This window comes from Phoca vitulina, unplaced genomic scaffold (assembly GCF_004348235.1).
Source record: "Phoca vitulina isolate PV1807 unplaced genomic scaffold, GSC_HSeal_1.0 scaffold43, whole genome shotgun sequence".
Lineage (NCBI taxonomy): Eukaryota > Metazoa > Chordata > Mammalia > Carnivora > Phocidae > Phoca > Phoca vitulina.
This window is the reverse complement of record NW_022589746.1, coordinates 3274466-3296704: the sequence shown is the minus strand read 5'-3', so window position 1 is coordinate 3296704 and position 22239 is coordinate 3274466. Positions and strand designations below refer to the sequence as shown.

General features: G+C 43.2%; 1 protein-coding gene across 12 annotated transcripts in view; it reads left to right on the top strand.

The window, feature by feature from the left end:
* Positions 1–22239, top strand: part of SIPA1L2 (signal induced proliferation associated 1 like 2) — a 212733-nt gene that overhangs the window by 139032 nt on the left and 51462 nt on the right. For all 12 annotated transcript variants that reach the window (XM_032430396.1, XM_032430397.1, XM_032430405.1 and 9 more), the window contains 3 exons: positions 8796–8953; positions 14349–14925; positions 18295–18569. In XM_032430396.1, coding sequence (XP_032286287.1) covers positions 8796–8953; positions 14349–14925; positions 18295–18569 — 1010 coding nt within the window. The remainder of the gene's footprint in view (positions 1–8795; positions 8954–14348; positions 14926–18294; positions 18570–22239) is intronic.

Here is a 22239-nt window from a genome sequence, read left to right as displayed (position 1 = left end):
ATCGGGCTCCCTGCTCCACGGGAAGCCTGCTTCTCCCTCTCCCACTCCCCCTGCTTGTGTTCCCTCTCTCGCTGTGTCTCTCTCTGTCAAATAAATAAATAAAATCTTAAAAAAAAAAAAGAATTTGTTGAATTAAGCTTAATCACAACAGAGAATTTTTCTTCTCTCTTTTTTTTAATGCTCATGAAATTCAATGAAGGTAGTCATAATACACCTTTTGCAAAGAAACCACTTGCCCTGTCGCCATCACTAATTGCAAGAACCGCTTTTGACCCTCCAGCTGGGATGAGCCCAGCTCTCCACAGTGGGAACAGCTCCTCTTTCCTTTTTCCTTCTCGTTGCCAGCTGGATTTTCTGGCCATTTATCTAATACTTAAGCTCAGTCCCTTGTCCTTCCTGAATGATCTGCAGTGTTTTCTAATAATCAGATTTCTTCCCACTACCATCAGAAAATCTACCTTTTGATCACATATCTGTATGTTTTTTTTTTCTTTTTTTAAAGATTTTTATTTATTTGAGAGAGAGAGAGAGCATAAGCAGGGAGCAGGGGCAGAGGGATAAGCAGACTCCCCGCTGAGCAGGGAGCCTGATGCAGACTTGATCCCAGGACCCTGAGATCATGACCTGAGCCAAAGGCAGATGCTTAGCGACTGAGCCACCCAGGCGCCCCTATATCTGTATGCTTTTTTAAGAGGTAGAGTTACAATCACTAGATCACATGTATGTATTTATATGTTTTAATCTAAAGGATTTCTAGCTCTTAAAAAAAAATTACTTGGAATAATGCCAAACAGATTCACTCACTATTAAGAATCTTAATTTAGACCAGTGCAGTTGTCCAGCAGTTACTTGTGAATCATTCAGTAATTAAACTCTGTGTGAGTCGCTGCTCGGAAAGCTGATAGGGCTTACTGAGGCCAAGAAGTCTGTCAGTACTTTAGCAGAAGTAGAGCTGGTGCCTTTTGACCCCAGTCACTGAGTATTCAAACCACAAAGCCCTTCTAACTCCCTAATTACTTGAGCCATTGGACTCCAAACTGGATTGGCCCCCATCATTTCCCATATGGCAACCTCTGGAATTCTAACGTCTGCTGAGCTTTGCTGTTAGCAGAACTCAAACCAGGCTCTCCCTGACTCCTTTTGGTTGCATGGTGATTAAAATCTGTGGGTTTATGAGTTCTCTGTACCTGATTTTTTTTTTTCACTGAAACTATCGTTAAAGTCCTACACACAAAAAAGTAGATGGATGGATGGAGGTTGGGGAGTGGGGGATGGATGGGTGTTTTAAGCTTCCCAAACTGGAAATCAAAAAAAAAAAAAAAAAATATATATATATATATATATATATATATATATGCCCTGTAAACTGATACATTACAGACTCTGTAGCTTAACGACTTACTTGGTTACCTCTTGGTTGTTGTTTTTTTAAACTTGAGTGAGAATCCATGACATTGAGTAAGTTTTGCTGATGGATTAGAGGTGGAAAACTGTAAAATTGTTTGTTTTGTTTTTTTAATGAGTGCTCTTGTTGTGTCTGGAATATATATGATCCTACATATGGTCCATTGGGAAATCTATGTGCGAAACACTATGTGGGCAAGTGTTCATGATATAAAGGGTTTGGTAAAGAGTGGAGGTAAGAGTCAGTGGACATCTTCTGAACTTGCCACAGCCAGTCACTTGCCTTGTACCTTTGGGTAAGATCTTAGCAGCTCAAGAAATCGCATAATTATATAATGAGGACCTGGTTCGGAGGGCCAGCAGTGGCTACTTGGAAAACTGTGTTAAGGATTCTGGGGCCGCACCTGGCCTCAGAGGTAAAAAATGTTGGATTTTAGAGATACTTTCTACAGGTTTGGCAGTGGGTAGATGTGGCATACATAATACTTGGACTAGACAATCCACAACATGCCCCTCTTAGTGTCTGATTTCTTGTGATTCTGGAGCCCTCTTTGAGGCTTCGTGCTTCTAGGTGGAAAAACAGCTTCAATAGAAAAATGTAGTTGTTAACAGAGCAAGAATTCTGGAGCCACACGGTCTGGATTTGAATCCCAGCTACCAGCTTTGTGACCTGGGGCAAAATTTTCTATGCCTTAGTTTCCTTTATCCCTGAATGCAGGGACTTTGATCTCGTTTCTTCATCGAGGTGTCCCTGTGCACCCAGAACCCTACCCTGAACATGGTAGGCAGGCAGTAAACATTTGCTCAAGGAATAAATGAAACTTTTGTAGACGGTGGCTGGAATTAGATGAGCTAATACATATGAGGCACTTAATGGTGCCTGGCACAGAGTGTGCTCAGTAAGTTTTAGTTGCTGTTACTATTTCATCATTTATTAGATATAAAGTGCAAGCACTTTAAATGACCTAATTTGCATTTTATTTTCCTGTTCCCAATCCTAGAGCTCTGGCATGAGAAACTAAGGCCTAGATAGGTAAGGAAGTAAGGGGCTAATTTATCAATAAATTCAGAAAATTGTCTTTACTTCGGCATTTAATATTTTGCTAATCCTGGGTTGTTACCAGAATATTCTGTTTGTAGATAAATGTTGCCACTGTGCAATCTTGGAACATGTGCTCTCCAAATTTGTTACGGGTCGTACTGGCCCTTTGGATATCTCCCAGCCACCCCACCCATGCCTGCAGATTATGTGAATACCAAGGGTAGAAATGTCTGAAATGACCACCTGGGCTCCTGAGTGAAGTTTGAGGCCACAGAACTTAGCAAAGTTAGCTGGCCTGTACATGAATGGTGCCTATAACTTTGGCCTCATTAGCACCATGGTATTTGTGACTATTTAACTGGTCCAGACTCGTCCACATCAGATATAATTTCTTGTGTTTGTTCTTGTAATAAATCAAGCTGAACGCTGATTCCAAGACATATTAAAAGTCTTTAGAGAGTTTACCACTGTTGCAAAAGAGTTCGGTGTTTGGAATGTATGACTCTTACAAAGAAAACCTAGCCAGCTCCAGGGAATGATAAGAGAGCCTGCTCTAGGAGTGGTTTCTCTCTTCCCTGAAGACCCATCAGTCTCTCTGGGCCAGTCTGGCAGTCAGATCCCGTTTCCCAGGGCTGTCTCCCCCGTGTGCTTCCCCTCTGCTTGTCCAGTAGACGAATCATAGAGCAGCCATCATGGGATGTTATCAGTGGGAGAACGCCACAAGTCAGCTTTAGATTTCACTTGGGCAGAGAGACCTTTTCTTCAGTCTAAGTATATAAAATGGATAAAGGTAGCATGGTGCCTGGCACACAGTAAATTATGATTTTTTTAAGTGCAAGCATAAAGTTAGAGCTGCTCTATTTGAAAGGGGTGTCCAAGCCCCCAAGAGGTCCCTAAGGAATAAGGCCAACCTGCTAGGTCTCTGAGATTCTGTTTGAAGAATACTGGTATTAGCCTAGGGGCAGACTTGACCTCTACAGAGGTGATGGAGACACAGCTTGTTAGGGAGAGCCAGGCTGGAACCCTTTCTCTATGTAATTTGGATAGATGGCCGACCTGTCTTAAGGGGTTTGTGCACTCCTGTGAGTCCCTAATTGGAAGTGCTAAGAAACCATTCGTATACAGGAGGAATCTACCTCATTAAGTGCTGTATGAGCAGGTCCTGACTGCACTTGGATTCATCTATAAATAATAATATGGAATATTTTGGAAGAATAAAATGCTTAGTCAGCTTTCCATGATTAGATTTATCCCCAGGCCCTAAATAGGAATGTGTACTTATACAGGATAATAAGCATGATTGCTTACAATAGGGTTGGTCCTGCCAGATATCAGAAATACTTGTATCTCCATAATCCTCTTATCTTCACTTTGTTATTAAATCATTAAAAGTCTGCATTCTTGGTTTATTTCTATTTCTCCATTTGCAGAAAACTCAGCCTTGCCTGCTTAACTGGTTTGTACATTTATGCTTCCAATTGGTAAAATATATGTTTTATATTAAATATTTTACATAGTATTTTTATATTGGTTATATAAAGTAAGTCCACGATGAATCCTTGAAATGGCAATTAAATTTAGTATGATCTTGCTGATCTGAGATAAGAGCGTTTAACCTAGCTTTCACTTTTTTTGTGGGGAGTGGGTAGGCAAGGCTTTCCCTCTCTGAATATAGATCTTATGAATTTATGTGGTCATGTGTGTAGGTTTCCCCCTCATTCTTAGACTCCTGATCTCCATACACATTTCTACTTTCCACAGGAAACTCTAGATAGCTCTTAAAAATCAAAACAAAACTCTAACCCCTGGTGTTGAGTCTTGAGTAATGAGTACATGAGGGTGTGGTGTGTGTGTGTTGTATGCATACATGCAGAATTAGGAAGGTCTCTGAAGGGGGAGAAGCTGGCCCTCTGTGTGAGGGGGAGAAATTTCCAAGCAGGGGGTAGCAAGTGCAAAGTGCCTGTGGCAGAAATAGCTGGCCTCTTGAAGGGACAAGGTGTATGTCTGGGAGGGGTGGGGTGGGAGAGGTCAGAGGGGTGGGAAGGATACGTCAAAGGAGTCTTGGTCAACCCTATTCCTACCGACAGGACTTCAGATTCCAACCCACGGACTAAGATCCAGAATTTGTGATTGGTTTTCATGGGGATACATTTAATTTTTTGCTCAGTTCTGGGCTCATCTCTTTGAATTTCAGAATATATAAGATACTCATTAAATTATGCAGTTTTCCCTTTGAAATCATGCAAATTTTTACATATTTGTTTCTTAAGACAGGAGACTCTCTGGAGATCAGCCTTTTCTAGTTGCAAATTAAACTTTCTCTTCACTAATTCTGACTCTTAGAAACTTGTGAACCACATCCACCTGTATTTCTTCCATAGTGGGCAGGCTGCCCCGCCTCCCCTCCAGAATGAGGTGCTAAATGCTTTTTCTACCTTACTATGCTAAGAAAAAAGTAACAAATGAGCCTGTTTGCGTAGAGGCTAATAGATCTGACCTAGCTCCACTTTATGTCTCCGCTGATCCAAGTGTGGTTCCCTGACCGTTTTCACTCGCTTTTGATTGTTGCATCGAGTTAAAACGGGTCCTGTGAAGCCCTGAAGTTTGGTTAGGGAATTGAGAATAAACCCAGAGGTTGCTGTTTCTGTCACATCTGGATGCTTTTTGTGTGCAATTGGGTGAAGAATCACATTTCACTTTTCTTGTCGTAACAAGAACTTATTCCTGTTTCGCTGCTTGAATCAAGCATTGGAAGTTTCGTAGGACTGACTCTGTGAATCTGTCTAACAGTATTTATTGACTCATTCTTACAGTCAGAGACTCGAAAAGTGGTGCTCTTGGCCCTGAAAAATGTTAGGAACTTCACGTCTAGAAAGGAGTTAGCGCTAGAAGCCACTGTTCCTTAATTCCCCCAAGAGATAGTGCCAGAGGTGTCTTGGTAATCCAGGGGCTCGCCTTCATATCTTGCCAGGCTGCCGTACCCTTTCCCCTCCAGCTCTGGACTCTGATGACACAGCATTTCACCGGCCAGTTAGAAGAAACACATAACTAACGACGGAAGAAAATATTTACCTTTAGATAAGAAATCTGAGAAATTGCTTAGGTTATTTAATGTTTGGCAAAATCCTGGAAAACAGTGAAAAATATTTCTGTTCACTTTCCAGATGTTATTTTTCTTTAGCCTCTAAACAAAGTCAAGCATCCCGTTAATGGACAAGGTGTTCAGTTTTCTTATTTTATTCTCCTACAAAGAGCTTCAGATTTTGCTCTTCTTAATGAATCTCCTTATTCCCCGCCCCTCCCGCCCCATGCACTTTATTGTTTTGCCGAGTACCTTTTGTGACCCTGGTTCAATTAACTAGACTATTAAAAAAGTTTTTGGCCCATTTTACAAAGCCAAAGAATATGCTTAGAAAGGGACATGTCATTGAGGGAAAACCAGCTTTTTAAGTGGTGCTTTCAGTGTTCCGATGGTGGGCAAGTGTAGGACTGGACCCAGTGTCTTCCTTCTGGACAAAGAGCAAATGGATGGGCATAGTTGTCCAGTTGGCCGTCGCTCCTTCAACAGTGAGGAAGCACAGACTAATGGGTTCATGCCTGCCCCACGCACATATTTGAGAGGGCCGGCCAAGGTGAAGTGTAACACAGTGGCCGCGTGGGAGGAGGGGCTGCAGAATTCACTGCATGGCCTTGGCCATCGTGAGCGCCATCTTCCTCCCGTCGATCTGAGAACTCTTGTGTTTCGAGGATACTGAGTCATGTGTAGGGTCAGCTGTTGTGTTCCGTGTTCAACAGATACGCTAAACACAGTGTTAGGTGTTTAAGGTACATTTTCTTTAACTTTTCATTTGCTCCTGATTTTCCCTTGTCCTATTATAGTGTCTGGGAATCCTGTGTTTCACTGATTGTGGAAATGAGGGAAGAACATCTTAACCTAGTACAATTTCCAGCTCGTCTATTGATGTTTGTTGTAGATATGCATGCTTCCGTTTTCTTTTTTTTTTAAAGATTTTATTTATTTAACAGAGAGAGGCACAGCGAGAGAGGGAACACAAGCAGGGGGAGTGGGAGAGGGAGAAGCAGGCTTCCCGAGGAGCAGGGAGCCCGATGTGGGGCTCGATCCCAGGACTCTGAGATCATGACCTGAGCCGAAGGCAGACGCTTAACAACTGAACCACCCAGGCGCCCCGCCCATTTTGTTTTCTTTACCTGAAATATTTCTCATGGTTATCATCTGTGTCCACTATAGTAAGGGGAAATAATCACACAGTGTATAGGACCTGGTTTGCTACTCATTTTTTTTTTTTACATGCATCCACAACGGCACATTTTAACTTAAATATTTAGCAGACATTTTTAAAGCTACAGATAGCTCATTGGGCCTGTATTAATGTATATGAATATATGTTTCAAAACTTCACCCAGACAGGAAGGCGACTTTTCTGTGTGTCTGACTTTAACCTTGGTGATTTAAATGGGAGTTTTTCAACATATGAATCAGTGATTTAACTGGCATATCAGAGAATTCTGAAAGAAGGAACATTTCATCCCCAAGTTCCCAGACCTTTTATCGTGCTAAATCACAAGTCAGGGGCCTGACAATGAAATCCTTTTTGTATCTGGGTTGAAAAGGCTTTAAGAGTTGAACTTAATGCTCTCTACAGTGAGGTATGTTCTGTAGGTGCCAAATAAATTTAAGAGCAAGCTCGTTGTCTTTGTTATTGCTAGTAAAGAGAGATTTACTACCTGAGATTATCTCATTCCTGCAGTGACATCACCAGCTCCTATAAAGATTATTGTATCTATTAAAACTGAAGATCACAAACTTTGTGAGCACAGATACTATGGTTTTACTTGCATCAACTTAGAGGGTGCTTTGTGTATGGGTTTATCGACATATATTCAGAGGTGCAATCACGGTTTTATTGCACAACGTGATGTGGCTAGGATCCTGTGTCTGTACCACTCATTTATGCCTTCAGCAAATGTGGACTGGGTGTTGGCTATGTCCTGGGCAGGCCATTAGAAACAGGGAAATCAGGGGCGCCTGGGTGGCTCAGTTGGTGAAGCATCTGTCTTCGGCTCAGGTCATGATCTTTGGGTCCTGGGATTGAACCCCATGTAGGGCTCCCTGCTCAGTGGGGAGTCTGCTTCTCCCTCTCCCTTTGCCTCTCCCCCCGTCGTGTTCCCTCTCTCTCCTTCTCTTTCTCAAATAAATAAATAAAATCTTAAAAAAAAAAAAGAAACAAACAAATCAGAAGTCAACAGGACCTTTCTCCTGCCCTCCCAAAGATGATGGCCCGATGTGGGAGAAGTAAATCAACAGTTAGCACAGTTCTGTTACAACTGATGCACTAGAGGTAGGGCTGGGTGTATGGGTGGATTGCCAGTGTAGGCTTTGCAGGGAGGTTTCTTCCAGGTGAGGAGATACCTAAGTTAGAGCCCTGAGTTGTCCAGGAGCAAATTGGGGCGACGGGAGCGTTCTGGGCAAAAGGAGAATGAAAAGTGAAAGTTCTGTTAAAATGTTGCTGCTCTGGGGTTCCTTGTCTTCTGCCACATTTGTAATGTAAAAGATTATATACCATGGAGTTTTCCAGCCGTTAATCTGGTAGAATTCTAGTTTCTGAATTACATTTGAAAGGCTAGATTTCAGTTAATCAGTTTGAATCTATTAGCCACCGAAGTAACAGTCTTTCTGTGTTGCTGTTGTGTACAGGCCTGTGGGGGAGCACCAGACACTGGTTAAGGCCCTAACACACTGGTGTAGGATTTTAGCAAACCTGTACCCTTTCGCTCTGTCTCCCTGCTTTAAGTTGAAGAGCTTAAACTATAAAATTCCTGAAAGCAGGGGTAGGGGTGCCCGGGTGGCTCAGTCGGTGAAGCGTCTGCCTTTGGCTCAGGTCATGATCCCGGGGTCCTGGGATCAAACCCCACAATGGGCTCCCTGCTCTGTGGGGAGACGGCTTCTCCCTCTGCCCCTCCCCCCTGCTTGTGTTCTCTCTCTTTTTCTCTCAAATAAATAAGTAAAACCTTTAAAAAAAATTCCTGAAAGCGTTTTGAGTGCTAACATCCTATTCTATCAGGGTACGAAAGCTCAAGGTGAGAAGGAGTTGAATTCTAAAGTGCAAGAGATGAACTGCGTTAGGCATGTCTTTCCATATATGTTTTGGACGCAGCCCATTTTGCTTTTCCTGTGTCCCTTTGAGGAGCACTGACTTTCAGAGTGGCTCTTGCTTTCCGAATCAATCCTTTACAACGGACAGAGGAGCGGGTTGTATATGTTGCCATATTTTGTCTTTACGGAAAACTGCGTTTGTAACTCTGTGTGTGTTCTCTTTCCTGACCGCAGCTTCTGAGGAAAAGGCATATCGGAAATGACATTGTGACCATTGTCTTCCAAGAGCCCGGAGCACTTCCTTTCACTCCAAGAAGCATCCGGTCCCATTTCCAGCACGTCTTTGTCATCGTCAAAGTGCACAACCCGTGCACCGAAAACGTGTGTTACAGGTGAGCCAGCAGCCCTGGCCTTTCATTCTGTCAGGTATATTCCAACAGCACACCTTCTCCTGAAATATCTTTGTTTTCCAATTATTACCTCTAACCCCATCATTATCTTTTTTTTTCTTTTTCTAATTATATTTCCTCTGTCTTCACTCAACTGCTCTCTGTGCGAAATAATTGCCTCCTTCCCCTTTTGAACAGCGAAATGCCTAGCAGTTCAAAATTGTAGATTACGCATTTCCTCAATTTTCCCCTTAAAACCTGCATCCAACCGCTGCCGGAACCAGAGCTTAATTGATACCAGCCTCGGGGGTGGCTCATGTATGTGGCCGTTTCAGTTCTTCCCGAGCAGAAGTAGTGACTTTAGTGGGAAAACACTGCTTCTCATCCAAGATCTTGGAAACCCTCACTCCCGCAGGGCTCCTGAGACCAGAGTTGACACTTGCGTCGGTGATTTCCGAAGGCCATACGTGTGCCTCGGAATCCCGAGCCTGTTTCTCACTGTTTCCTCTCCCCTCCCCACAGACTCTTCCGGAGGAGGTGGCTGCCACTGGAAGATATGCCTTGTGGGGTAAAAGGGGGCAGGGGGTGTCTGACCTGGGTTTAGACTCCAGCTGTGCTGCTCCTGGTGCTTTGTACAAGTTACTTTAATACTTTTTGGAAACTTTCATTCGTTCTCTTAAAGTTGAGAATAAGAGTACCTACATCAGCGTGTAGAATAAATAGCAGAAATTATGCAGAAACACCTATTAGAGTCCCTGGCACTCCCCAAAGGTTATTTCCCTTGATCATCCTAAAACAGTAAGTGCTGTTTCAGCCACCTCCTGGGCCGAGGTGGGGCGCATGTGTGTGTGCTGGGAGGGATTGGGGAGACGGGGAAGACTGTAAGGCGTGCTCTCCTAAAGGCAGAGAAACTAGTCTGTGTGTTAGATGTTGCTGGTTTATATCCCCACCGCACGCGCAGCCCATCTCAAAGGAACACAGAGTCTATAAACTGGTAGTTCTTAGCCCGAATGTTGCCTCACAGCTTGTTCATATGGGCTCATTCTCCAGCCCTACTGTGCGGTACACGGATGTCACAGACCTAAAATTGACCCGAGCATCTGATGCGTTTTCCTCCCCTGAGTCACATCTGGGCAAAAGACCACTGGCCTGAATGCTCAGAACTGCTTTAAAAAAATGATATTTATAAAAAGCATAACGTCTCTTCTCTAGCAAGGTTGGTTTAAAACAGATAATGTTGGTACAAACATGGTAAGTGGGATTATTCTTCTGAGATCTCACCCGATGAATGGTAATTATGAAGAATGATCTTAAATGAACCTTCCTAATGGATTGGAAACTTAAGCCTAAGGCTTTATGGAATTTGGTGTCACTTTATTGGCCGCTATTTGTAGGTCAAATCAAGTATTTTTAATTACTTTCCATTTTAGTTTATACTTATATCACGAGGCAGTTCATGAGCACCAGAAATCTTAAAGTTATCAGTAATGTCTATTTTCATTTGTTTCAGGTTTTCTGGTTTTAATAAAATTACTACGGAGGGATGTTGAAACCAGTATTGGACTAGATGTAGATCTTACCTATAAAAAAAGGGGACTGCGTCCTGTTTTCTATGATAGAGGATAGCATAATGCAAATCATTCAACTGTGGAATCGTTGGTTTTTAAGAAACCACATTGTTATCACTAAATTACCATTTGCTAATGAGATTCAAATATAAAGTCAGTAGAGTGCCTCAAATTTTGGGAAGTGCCTCATAAGCATTCATATTGATCGCTTAAAAACTTCATGAGCATTCCTCAACAAGTCAGTAATAATCTTCTTGAATACTGTAGTCAAATCAATTCCATAACAGTTATTGAAGCCATATTAATTCTATCCCATGGAATAGGGTTACAGTGCTCAAATTTTCCAAAAACACCTTATATGGCTCTTTCATATGATACTCCTCAAAACCACTATGGAGCTTCTCCAGTGACAAAGTAAATTCTTTAAAATAATTTCCAAGGAAATGATAAAATATACTCCAGGTCCACTTTTCTCTAAATTGCTATGTCTTAACCGGTGGATGCATCTTGAAGAAGACTAGAAGGATCACATGCACCTCAGGGAACCCCCACAAATCCTGTTGGGTTAAGGTGACCCCCTCCGATAAAAACTGTCATGGTTGGCAAGTCCAGAAGCGTAGACGCGCATGCTCTCACCTTCCAGAGGTAGTCTGAGGCACCTCCCCTGGATGCAGAGTTCCCAAGAAGTAAGGCTGGGTCTCCTTGAGCCTAGAGAGAGACAATGAGGCACATCCCCAAAGCTCCAAGTACCAGCATTGTAGTCTGAAATCTTAAAAAAGCAAACTTAACTAATTGCCTCCTTCTTTATACAGGGTACTTTAATTTTACTAGCAATAGCTATTGCAGAGCTAACCTTGAGGGATTTATGCATTTGTATACTTTCCAAGATAAACTCTTTGCAAAGTGCGTCCCGTGGTAACCGAATGAGTAAACTGTTTGCTGTGTGGGCTTGGTAGGAAACTGTCGATTAAGAATGAGTGGTATCTGCTGAAAGTGATGGCTTCCCTTCTCGAAGATTTAATGATTTAATACGTAGTCCCTCCTGACAAAAGTTAGATGATAGTGTTAGACCAATGACGAAGATGATGATTGTTTGTGATACTAATAATGATAAAGCAGTTTGCATAATGATAGCTTTGCGTGCAGTATTTGGTTTCATGCTCACCATGGGCTGTTGAGAATGGCACTGTCTCACCTCCACGTTACAGATGAGGAGACTGAGGCACAGAGGGATTAAGTCGCTAGCTCAGAGCCTTTCAGCAGGAGGTGGAGCTAGAATCCCAAACAGGGCAAGGCATCTGCTCATCACCTCTTCGCTCTCCCAAAACCCTTTAACTTGCATATCAGGGAGTGTTCATCTTTGTGTTATTGTTTTCAGTGGAGGGTCTTATATTTAGATATGCCATCAAGTTATTTGGGTAAAATAAATTCTGAGGGGCACCTGGGTGGCTCAGTCGCTTAAGCGTCCCACTCTTGATTTCGGCTCAGGTCATGATCTCAGGGTTGTGAGATCAAGCCCTACATCAGGCTCTGTGCTCTGCGGGAAGTCTGCTTGAGATTCTCCCTCTCCCTCTCTTCCTGCCCTTCCCACCCCCCCCATGTGTGCACGCATTCTGTCTCTCTTTCAAATAAATAAATAAAATCTTTAAAAAAAAAAAAAAGGAATTCTGAAACACATTCTTGTTTCAGCCCATTGGGAATCATCTAAATCTGGCCAAGGAATATTCCTCTGACCTCAGTTCTGTTTGAAAGAATTATGTAAACTTCTGTAACCAGAGATCTCTAATTGATCTCCATTCCATAATATTATAGTAATCCTGGAATAGCCAGACCTAAATTCTGGCTGCTTTTCTTGTTCGACTTGGATCTGAGATACACAGGATTTCAGCTGATCAAGTAGTTAATATACTGTACATGATAGAGGGAATGTCCAGTTCGATATTAGGGTCAGTAATTTGGGACAAAAGCAATTGCCCTTTTATAAGGTACCTCTCTCTAACCACTATGGAGCTCTATAGTGAGAGCTTTTTTGGAACATATTTAGATATAAAAATTTTTCTCTGATGCTTTGGCTTAAGTGCGTATAAGCCACAGTCAGAGTCGCTTGAGATCCATAGAGCTAAGTACACAAAAGTAATCCTGCAAGGTGTCAAATGAGATTGGGCCTCCTGAGCCTTCTGTGGGTAAAGGTCTTCTAGGAAACTGTGCTCATTACTGGGGGAAAAAAAAAATTAGGGGAGGTGATCACATGAGTTTAGTGGGATGGCAGGTCCCAGTGCACAGATAGGCCACCTGAGCTTGCTGACCGGTGTAGTGGAAAAGCAACAAGGTGTGGTTAGCCTCATCACAAGTCCAGGCAGGTAGCTTTGCAACAGCTCTCTGGGAGTTAAAATGTGAAGACAAACTAATTCCTACTCAGTCTAGAATGCCCACTCTAAGGATAGTAACAGGAGGAAGGTGAGTCAAGTATGAGTTTGGTCCCAAAACACTTCAGCCTCTGAAGCATTTTTAGGGCCTTCCTTTGAGGATACAAGTTGAGTCTATCCCCATCACTGTCTGGTTTAGTGCACACGCTACCATCCCTGAATGAATTAGGTGCCTCTATCCCAAAGGGAATCCGTCCTTCCCTCCCCTTTCATACCAGCTAAGGCCCCATGCAGACAGTCTTCCATCATGCTGCCCAGCTCCCCAGAAATGACTCACTCTCCTGAAGAGTGTGCACATTAAAGCAAAGGTAAGAGAGAGCTGGAGACCGTGATCTTTTTTTTTTTTTTTTTTTTTTAAGATTTTATTTATTTATTTGACAGAGAGAGACACAGCGAGAGAGGGAACACAAGCAGGGGGAATGGGAGAGGGAGAAGCAGGCTTCCCGCCGAGCAGGGAGCCTGATGCGGGGCTCGATCCCAGGACCCTGGGATCATGACCTGAGCCGAAGGCAGACGCTTAACAACTGAGCCACCCAGGCGCCCCAACCGTGATCTTTTTAAGAGTCTAACCAGCCACTTTCCGGAAGAGGAGCTCACACCTTACAGAACAAATTTGGACAGAATTATTTATCCCTTAGTTCACCACGTTCAAGATTTTCAGCAATGATGAAGATGAAGTATAGATCGCTTCCTTTGTTTATTCCAGTGTAGAAAATACCAGCCTGGGCAGACGTGGGATTAGTACTGATTCTTGGTTTCTCAGTGGCTACTCGGTCATTGGGGAGTACATGCTGTAGATGCTCTGGGATTCATCATTCCTCAGTCCAGCCCTTTGTTTGTTTACTATCATTAATTCACTCTTCGTAGTTGATCTCATTCCAAGAAGGGTTTGAGACAACCATACCTTCTGCCTGATGTAGGGGAGCATTGTTGGTTTTGACATATTAAGGTGGTTGTTACTGTCACTCTACACTTGATCTTTTCAGTCCCTGGAATCTCTTAAAATTTGACTCCCATAAAACTTCCACTGAGATTTTCAAAATGTGACCAAGTGAGCATTTCCTGAAAAAATGGGACACTTAAAACTTTTGGCCCTGTGAAGTGTGAACATGGTGTCCAGTACCAGTGAGGTCCCAAGCAGCCACATGGGGCTAATAACCTCACTTCCGTTCGAAGTGTCACTGTCTTTCCCAGTGATGACCAGCTGTAGGGTTAGAGTACCAGCCCATCTAGTCAGTTTGAAAAATAGCCAACCAACCAACCACTGGGTATCCAGAAATTAGTATGACAAAAAGCTACAAAATAGATGACATAAGTTGAGAGTATAGATATATGTCAGATTTCTGAAGGTAAATATTATGGTATTATAACTCATCTTACTTCCTTTTATTTTTTCTTTCTCAGTGTTGGAGTTTCTAGATCAAAAGATGTACCACCATTTGGTCCACCAATTCCCAAAGGAGTAACTTTTCCAAAGTCAGCAGTATTTCGGGACTTCCTTTTAGCCAAAGTGATCAATGCAGAAAACGCAGCCCATAAGTCAGAGAAGTTTCGAGCCATGGCCACTCGAACGAGGCAAGAGTACTTGAAGGATCTGGCGGAGAACTTTGTCACGACCGCCACTGTGGATACCTCTGTGAAATTCAGCTTCATTACATTGGGTGCAAAGAAGAAGGAGAAAGTGAAGCCAAGGAAGGATGCCCATCTGTTCAGCGTTGGAGCAATCATGTGGCACGTAATAGCTCGGGACTTCGGCCAGTCTGCTGACATTGAATGTCTTCTTGGGATTTCCAATGAGTTCATAATGTTGATTGAAAAGGATTCCAAGAACGTTGTATTTAACTGTTCCTGCAGGGACGTCATTGGGTGGACGTCTGGATTAATGAGTATCAAAGTGTTTTATGAGAGAGGGGAATGTATCCTTCTGTCCTCCGTGGATAACTGTGCTGAAGACATCAGGGAAATTGTCCAGCGATTAGGAGTAAGTACAGGTTTTGTGTTGCCACCATCCTTAGATCTTCAATCCCAGATTCATGATGGCTTCCACTGTGGAAATTCCACCATGTTTATGGGACCTAGGGAATGCATTACTGTTTTATATGGCTACAGGGCTTAACTAAATTCTGTGTCCTTTTGAGCAGTTGCTAAATATGTGAGTCGTGGAGATGCACCCGTTGCTAACTGTTTGAAAAGGAAAAGTTAAACCACCTTCCAAAAGGGAACATCAAGATGTATTTTTATAGCATATCCGAAAGAAAATAATGGAGAATTGTCTAGATATTATGTCTGTGTGTGGAGACAGACATGACAGGACCCTCTCAGTGGGAGAAATGGGCACACAGTTGCTGTTGACCCTATGAATGACTGTGTCTTCTTTGCAACTTCAATTCTGTGCATGTTTATACAGCAGGTATTTTTCTTTAGTCTGCCAGATTAAATATATTATTACTCTCCAGCCACAGTTTCTTAAGGAGGTTTTATAGAATTACCCATTAATCTAGACTTTAAAAAAAAAAAATCAGTCCTGAAAGAGATTTTTTTTAAATGTTATTTTTAGTACAGAACCCCTAAATGATGTCCACGAAGTGTAACAGTTAATATTTCTGCTCCTGATTTTCACACAGAAAGAGCCAGATTTTAGTTTGAGTCTGTCAAACCAGCTATAAGGATAAATCAAATATAGTATAAGAACCCAAACGTGCTGTGACAAAAGAATTTCTCATGTTTAAATCTTCCCCCAAGGGGATGTATATTTCGGTTTTTAGAAAAGATTTAGTCAATTACGAATATGAAAAAAAGGAGAATTTATACCCATTTCCTTTCCCCTTTCCTCCTACCAAATATAAATCTCCCCTTTGTTATTCGAGACCATGTATTAGAGACAATACAATCAAGTCAGTGTCTGCTAGCCTTAGAGAAATAACTTAATTATTTGTAGACACTATTTACAGGAACAGACCTCAGTGTGTTTAACAGTATTATCGGGTGTATGTGCACAAACATAGATGTGATTTGGGGATGATTAAGTATATGATTAGCTTATGTGTCTGGAGAACTGAGTTATCCTTGTGAGTCTCGAGATACACTGTGCTTTTGGTAATACCGTAAATACTTCTTTTTAGGAGATCCGCTGGGTCATCATAATCTGTATTCCTGAAAATACAACACAAACAAATGCCACTTCACCAACCACCAAAATGCACATTTCATAGGTCCTTACCCATCTGCTGTTTTGTGGACCCCATTCTACCATTTTCCTAGAAAAGCAATGGTGTGGCTAATGTTGACGGAGGTGCCTGATGTCTGGAACACGTTTGAGGAAATGTATTGTGTGTCTAGGATGACTTGCAGCAGGAGATTTTGGAAACAAACCAACCCACAGACAGTTGAGGGATTAGAACGTAAGGTTGGTACAGGGCAGTGGCCAAGAGGATCTCGCATTCATAGTGCAGATATGGGGAATGAGTGCTGCTTGGCAGGTGGTAGATTTGGTGTGCATTTTATCATGGTGGAAACTGAAATTAAAGGTGTCAGTTATGCAGGTACAGACCCAGGAAGGGATGAGAGCTGGTACCTGAGAGGACAGGCAGGGCCCGCTTCGTTCGTGTGCAACCCGTGACCCATTCTCCGGGGCCCACTCTCAGAAGAGCCCATGCTTGGTTGAGTGCTCTGCTGTTACTATCTTGAAATTCTAAATAGTCTTTGACCCAGGAGCCCTGCATTTTGATTTTGCACTGGGCCCCACCAATTATGTGGCCAGTCCCAGGTAGGGCTGTGGATATTCCTATGGTAATTGGGTCCATGTAAGTATGTAAGGAACTCCAAATAACTGATCCTTTACCCTTTGCAAATGTTAAGAAGCAAGGAACAGAAGGGATAAATAAATAGCAAAAAGCAAAAGTAGGGCAGGTAGCAGGTAGTTGGAAGAAATAAGGAGAAGAGACACATAGGTCTCAGGAAAGGCTTGATCACTCTTCAGTGTGATATGTGGTTGCTAAATCTCACCTGAAAATTGCATTTATATTTGAAAGAAGGCAAGGCATATGTCACACATATGTAGACTTTTGGTAGGAAAGTGTAGTCAAAACAAAATTGAAAAAGAAGTGAAAGAAAATTTTATTCAGGGTGTACAATATTACAAAAGTACTTTTCCAACAATTTCCAGTTAGTTCAGTTCGTAACTTCGCAAGCTTCGGTCTTTCAAAATCTCACCGCGAAGACCAGCAATGCCTTGTCCCGTTTTCCTGAGCCCCCAGCTATCATGTATCTGTGGGAAGTTGATGGCGATTGTGTATACCTGTGCAGGTAACCATGGAAACAGACACAGTGGACGTACACGGAGCCAGCCCAGTCCCACAGCTGCACTTACACTCATAGGTCTTATTAAATAGGAATCTGGGTATTCAGAGTGTGTTTTGTGGAAATGGAGCATTTATTAAACTGCAACTTTATCCATTAGCTCTGTGCTTTGGGGGATATGGGTATGATACGTCCCGACTTTAAATTTCCCGCAAATAAGTGATGCTGTAGTCATCAGGTGACATTTAATGGCCTGTGGTTTTTCTCTCAGTGCGTGTAAGTTACTCTCAGTGAGCGCTTTTGAGGATGGCATTAACTAATGATCGGTGCCTCAGTGCGCTGTGTGGAATGCTGACCACCTTGCGTCCACATTCCTTTTTGTGACACCGCTGTGGACTCACGCTCTTGGGAAGGTCAGAGCACTGAAGCGCCACTGCTTGGGGTTGTCCTAGGCCCCCAAAGGATGGACCCCATGAAGGAGAGGTGGCCCCCAGGCACCGGGGTGGGGGGTCTCTGCTGCCTGCAAGAGCGCCATCCTGCACTAACCTTGTCAGCAGATGCCAGGGAGCCTGGGAGCCTGGCAGGCCTGCCTGCGTTTGAGCCAAATTGTCCTCATCACTCAGACAAGCAGGTCCCAATGGTACTCATCACCCAGGCAAGCCCCGAGGGGGCTTCCCGGAGGACAGAGTGGTACGTCCGGTGCAGAGAACACTTGCACATCTCCTAACATCCTGACTTCTGCAGCTGCCCTCCTGGGGGTGACCCTCTGAGTGTTAGCTGGGAAGGGGTTTGGGCCATTTTTTAAGTTGGATGAAATTGAGTAGCTTTTAATGTTTAATGGATGAAATTTGTTGTGGTTTCAAAAGAGACTACATTTTCCTATCACTACAGTCCATCTGGAACAGCTGATTATGGTAAACTCAGCATTGTAATGTGCTTAGCATGTCACCTGGTAGGTTGGCGGGCAGGGCTGGGAGGTCCGTGTGCGTGCCTCTACCTTGCAGGGGGGGTGGGCTCCACAGCGGTGTCTCACGGTCTCTTTTCCCCTCAGATAGTGACGCGAGGCTGTGAGACCGTGGAAATGACCCTGAGGAGGAATGGGCTGGGCCAGCTTGGCTTCCATGTGAATTTTGAAGGAATCGTTGCAGACGTGGAACCTTTCGGCTTTGCCTGGAAGGCTGGCCTTCGCCAAGGGAGCCGCCTCGTGGAGATCTGCAAAGTGGCCGTGGCCACTCTGACCCACGAGCAGATGATCGACCTGCTCCGGACTTCCGTGACCGTGAAGGTGGTCATCATCCAGCCCCACGACGATGGCTCGCCCCGGAGGTAAGGCATGCGAGGCCCTAAGCAGGGCTGGCGCCTCCTTGGCCTCTGTAGCGGGTGCTGTCCCAGCTGCTCCTCCAGGATCCGCAGAACATGTAGTCAGGGGTGTCTTCAGCCAAAGTCGTTTGGACATCGAGCATTAGAACAATTGAAAAAGAGCTTTAAAAAAGTTATTAGTGTGTAATAAAGGATCAATTTTAATTTTCTAAGCAATTTCCAGGGACATTGCCCATGTAAAGGCTGAGATATTACAAACTAAGGAGCAGAGCACCTGCTTGATTCACCTGGACCACTGAGAACCCATGTTTAAGAGGAAATATTCTTTATCATCGCTCAGCCCTTAGCAAATGAAATACTCTGCATCACTAGAATTCCTTTCTATAGCGTGAAGTCATTGATTCTTAACAGGATATGTAAGAGATCAGTACTCTATGTTTGAAGGAGGAGTGGAACATCAAATAGACTCTGTGATGTGACTACATTCAGGTTGAACTGGTTTGGGACATTGTCGTAAGCTGTCCCAAGAACCCTATGCAAAGAAGCTCAGAGGTGGATGGATGGAGAGTAGGAAGAGAATGGAATTAGTGGGTGATGGTGTTCCATTGTTAATAGAAAATAATCACACTTGACATCAAGAATATATCAGGCCCAGGGGGAAAGAAGGCCAGTTAAGAACAAGCCATCCGTGTGGGCTGTGGACCACTGTTGGGCTGCAGAGTGCCTGGTAGTAAAGCCAGAGTGCCTTCTCACTCCAGCTCACAAGGACTTCCTGCAGGCCACCTTTCAACCTCTGGCTTGGAAGCCACGCCTTAGCTGTGTGACCTTGGGTCGTGTGTGTGCTCTCTCGAAACCTCATTTGCTGTTGGTAAGATGGGGATCATAATATTGCCTACCTCATACTACTCTTACAAAGATTAAATAAGACTGATGCACGTAAAGCACATGGCACCTTCGGGCATAATCAGTACCCCACACATTTTAGTTAAATTAAAAACTTTAGGATATTCATGTGAATTTTTTCATGCTCTAAAAGAAATTCTTATCATTCTAAATAGCAAGATGATTGCCCACTTTCTGGACGTACTTCGGTGGTCACTGAAGTCATTCCTTGTACTTTGTCTCCTTACTTCATCCTCTGAACCGGCGCTGTCCAGCCACAGCTCCCACGATGACCACGGTCCATATCCACGCCATCCGAAACAGTGGCCCCTGGCCACACGCAGCTGTCATACACTTGAGCTGTGGCTAGTACTGCCGAGAAAGTGAATTTTTCATTTCAATTAATTAAGATTTCCTTAGCCACATGTGGCTAGCGGCTACTGTTGATTAGATCAGCTCTAAACCATGACCTTTTTTTTAGAAAACAGACCAGAGGCATACCACCTTCCTCCCTGGCTAATGTGCAGAATATTGCAAAAGTCCATTTCTGTTCAATTTCTTACCACTTGCCACCCGCCTGACTTTCCGTGGCCTTGTTTCCTATATCTGCTCAGTAGGTTTACAAAATAAAGGTTGAACGAGTTGAAATTCTTGAGAGTAGCTGCCACGTGTCACGGGAAATATCCGGGATGCTTCTCATTGCCTTTCCAAGTTCTGTCCCGTCCAGTCTGTTTGCTTTCCAAGAATCCCACCAATCACACACAGTGGTACGAGTGCAAAGAAATCAAAGACAGAAACTATTTTCTTAAAAATGAGACTTGCAAATAACCAAAGGCAAGTCCTTTAGACCTTTGAAGCCACAATGTTGTGTAAGTGAAGTGTTTTAAAATAAATTTTAAGCCAGTTCCCAGAAATTTTCCCATATAGTGAGAATTCTTTCTTCCTTTGGTGGAAATATAGATTTATAAATCTGGTGAGTTATCTGTCTTAGAGGTTGATTACTGCTGTGGAATTAGACAAAAAGGTTACCGTGTTCTTTTGAATTAAAAAAATAACATTTCTCGCCTGTTTATAATTCTGGTCTACTGTTGCTCAGTAGAAATTTCTTTTTTTAGGCTTTTCAAGAGATCTGCTTAATAAAGATATTAAAGTTATTATGGTTGGTATTTAGAACATATGATTTAGAAGAATACAATTTCCTGAGAAATACTGAATTGTTTTTCAGCTCAGACAGACAAACAGACAAACACTACCATTTAAAAGTTCCGGCTGTTACTTTTCTATCCAAGGGCGCATTATCTGTTATCTGCCTTGGTCTGCACATAATGAATTCTTCCTTTGTTTTAAATGCAAATGTTCTTATTGAAGCTGTTCAAGATATTTAGAGATTTTACCTTTGTTTCCTCAGAGTCTCATTAATGTCATTCCCTGAAGATACAGATTTCTCTCCTGATTAATCTGGAATAACTGTCTTCTGTATTTTTACCTTAGCCCAGATCAGAATTCGCTATTTGCCTGGTAGTGACACTCCGCCTGCCCCCCCCCCCCCACCTCTGCAAGTCATGAAGGTTTAACGCCTTTCCGTTCAGTCTTCCAATTTGGTGGGAATTTGGATCTGTAGATTTTTAAATCCATACTTCTGTGAGTTTGGGCTGCGACTGTCTAGGCTCCTGATAAAAGTACTTTCTGTTGTCAGGCAGCTTCACATAACAAGAAGTTATCCTTGCAATAACAGCCCTTTGCTTTAGACCGAGATGCAAGGATGACACGTCATTTTAAATTTCATTTGTGCTCCAGCAAGTTGAGCCTCTGTGTTGTTCGATTTTTGTAAGGAACAATTTGGGGAGGGTGGGGCGGGGCTTAACAGGGGAAATGGGTAGCACTTGACTCATTTAAAAAATTAAAATACAAAACTTTTAAATGAAACATCGCTCAGTGCCATTTTCCTTGGCACAAGGATCTGCCTCAAGCTACAAGCACACGTGTGATTTGTGGCATGGATAATTACCGCCACCTTGTTCACACAGTGTTGCAAGCACTTGTCAGGGAGGGGGCAAAAAGAAGGACATTCATTTAAATGGACGTGTGTGTGTGTGTGTGTGTGTGTGTGTGTGTGTGTGTGTGTGTATCTTTAATGCGAGAGCCATAGGACTACAAAAATAGCCAATGCATTGCAAGATACTTCAATCTTTGTGAGCATCGCAAATGATGCAGTGAAAAATGCTTGGATTCATTTTTGCCGTGTATCAGCTGGATTTTTTCCTGCAGGGTCTCAGTGGGGCATAACTCACCTTCATCCTGTCTGTCCCCATCAGCAGTAGGACAGGCCTGTCCCCTAATAGACTTACTTCCGGTTGTTCACACATCCGAAGGTGTTTGCTTATGACGCAGAAGCTGCTGGATTAAATGAAGTCTTTAGTTGGGAAAGTATTTCTCAAAAGCCACCCCATGGTTTGAAGTCCCGTTCTCCAGTGTCAGGGTGATGGTAATTCAGCTGTCCCTCAGCTTGAAAGGAAGGCAGAGCCATTTTCCCTTTTCCTTGTGGAGTTCCAGAACACACTGAGCAGGGAGGATCCCTTCGGGAATGCTTATTAACTGATGTCGTGCTGGGGTTGGACCAGGAGCGGAATTCACACAGACGGGGGAATGAGTGGCAAGAGGCAGTTGGGGAATAGCACTCTTCAAATGGAAATGAGCTTTGAAAGGGAGGAGGGTATTTCCCAAGCAGACATCTCTGTGGCAAAGATGAAGAAGACTTGGCTGAAGATGCTTCATTAAGCTCTTCCTCGGTTTT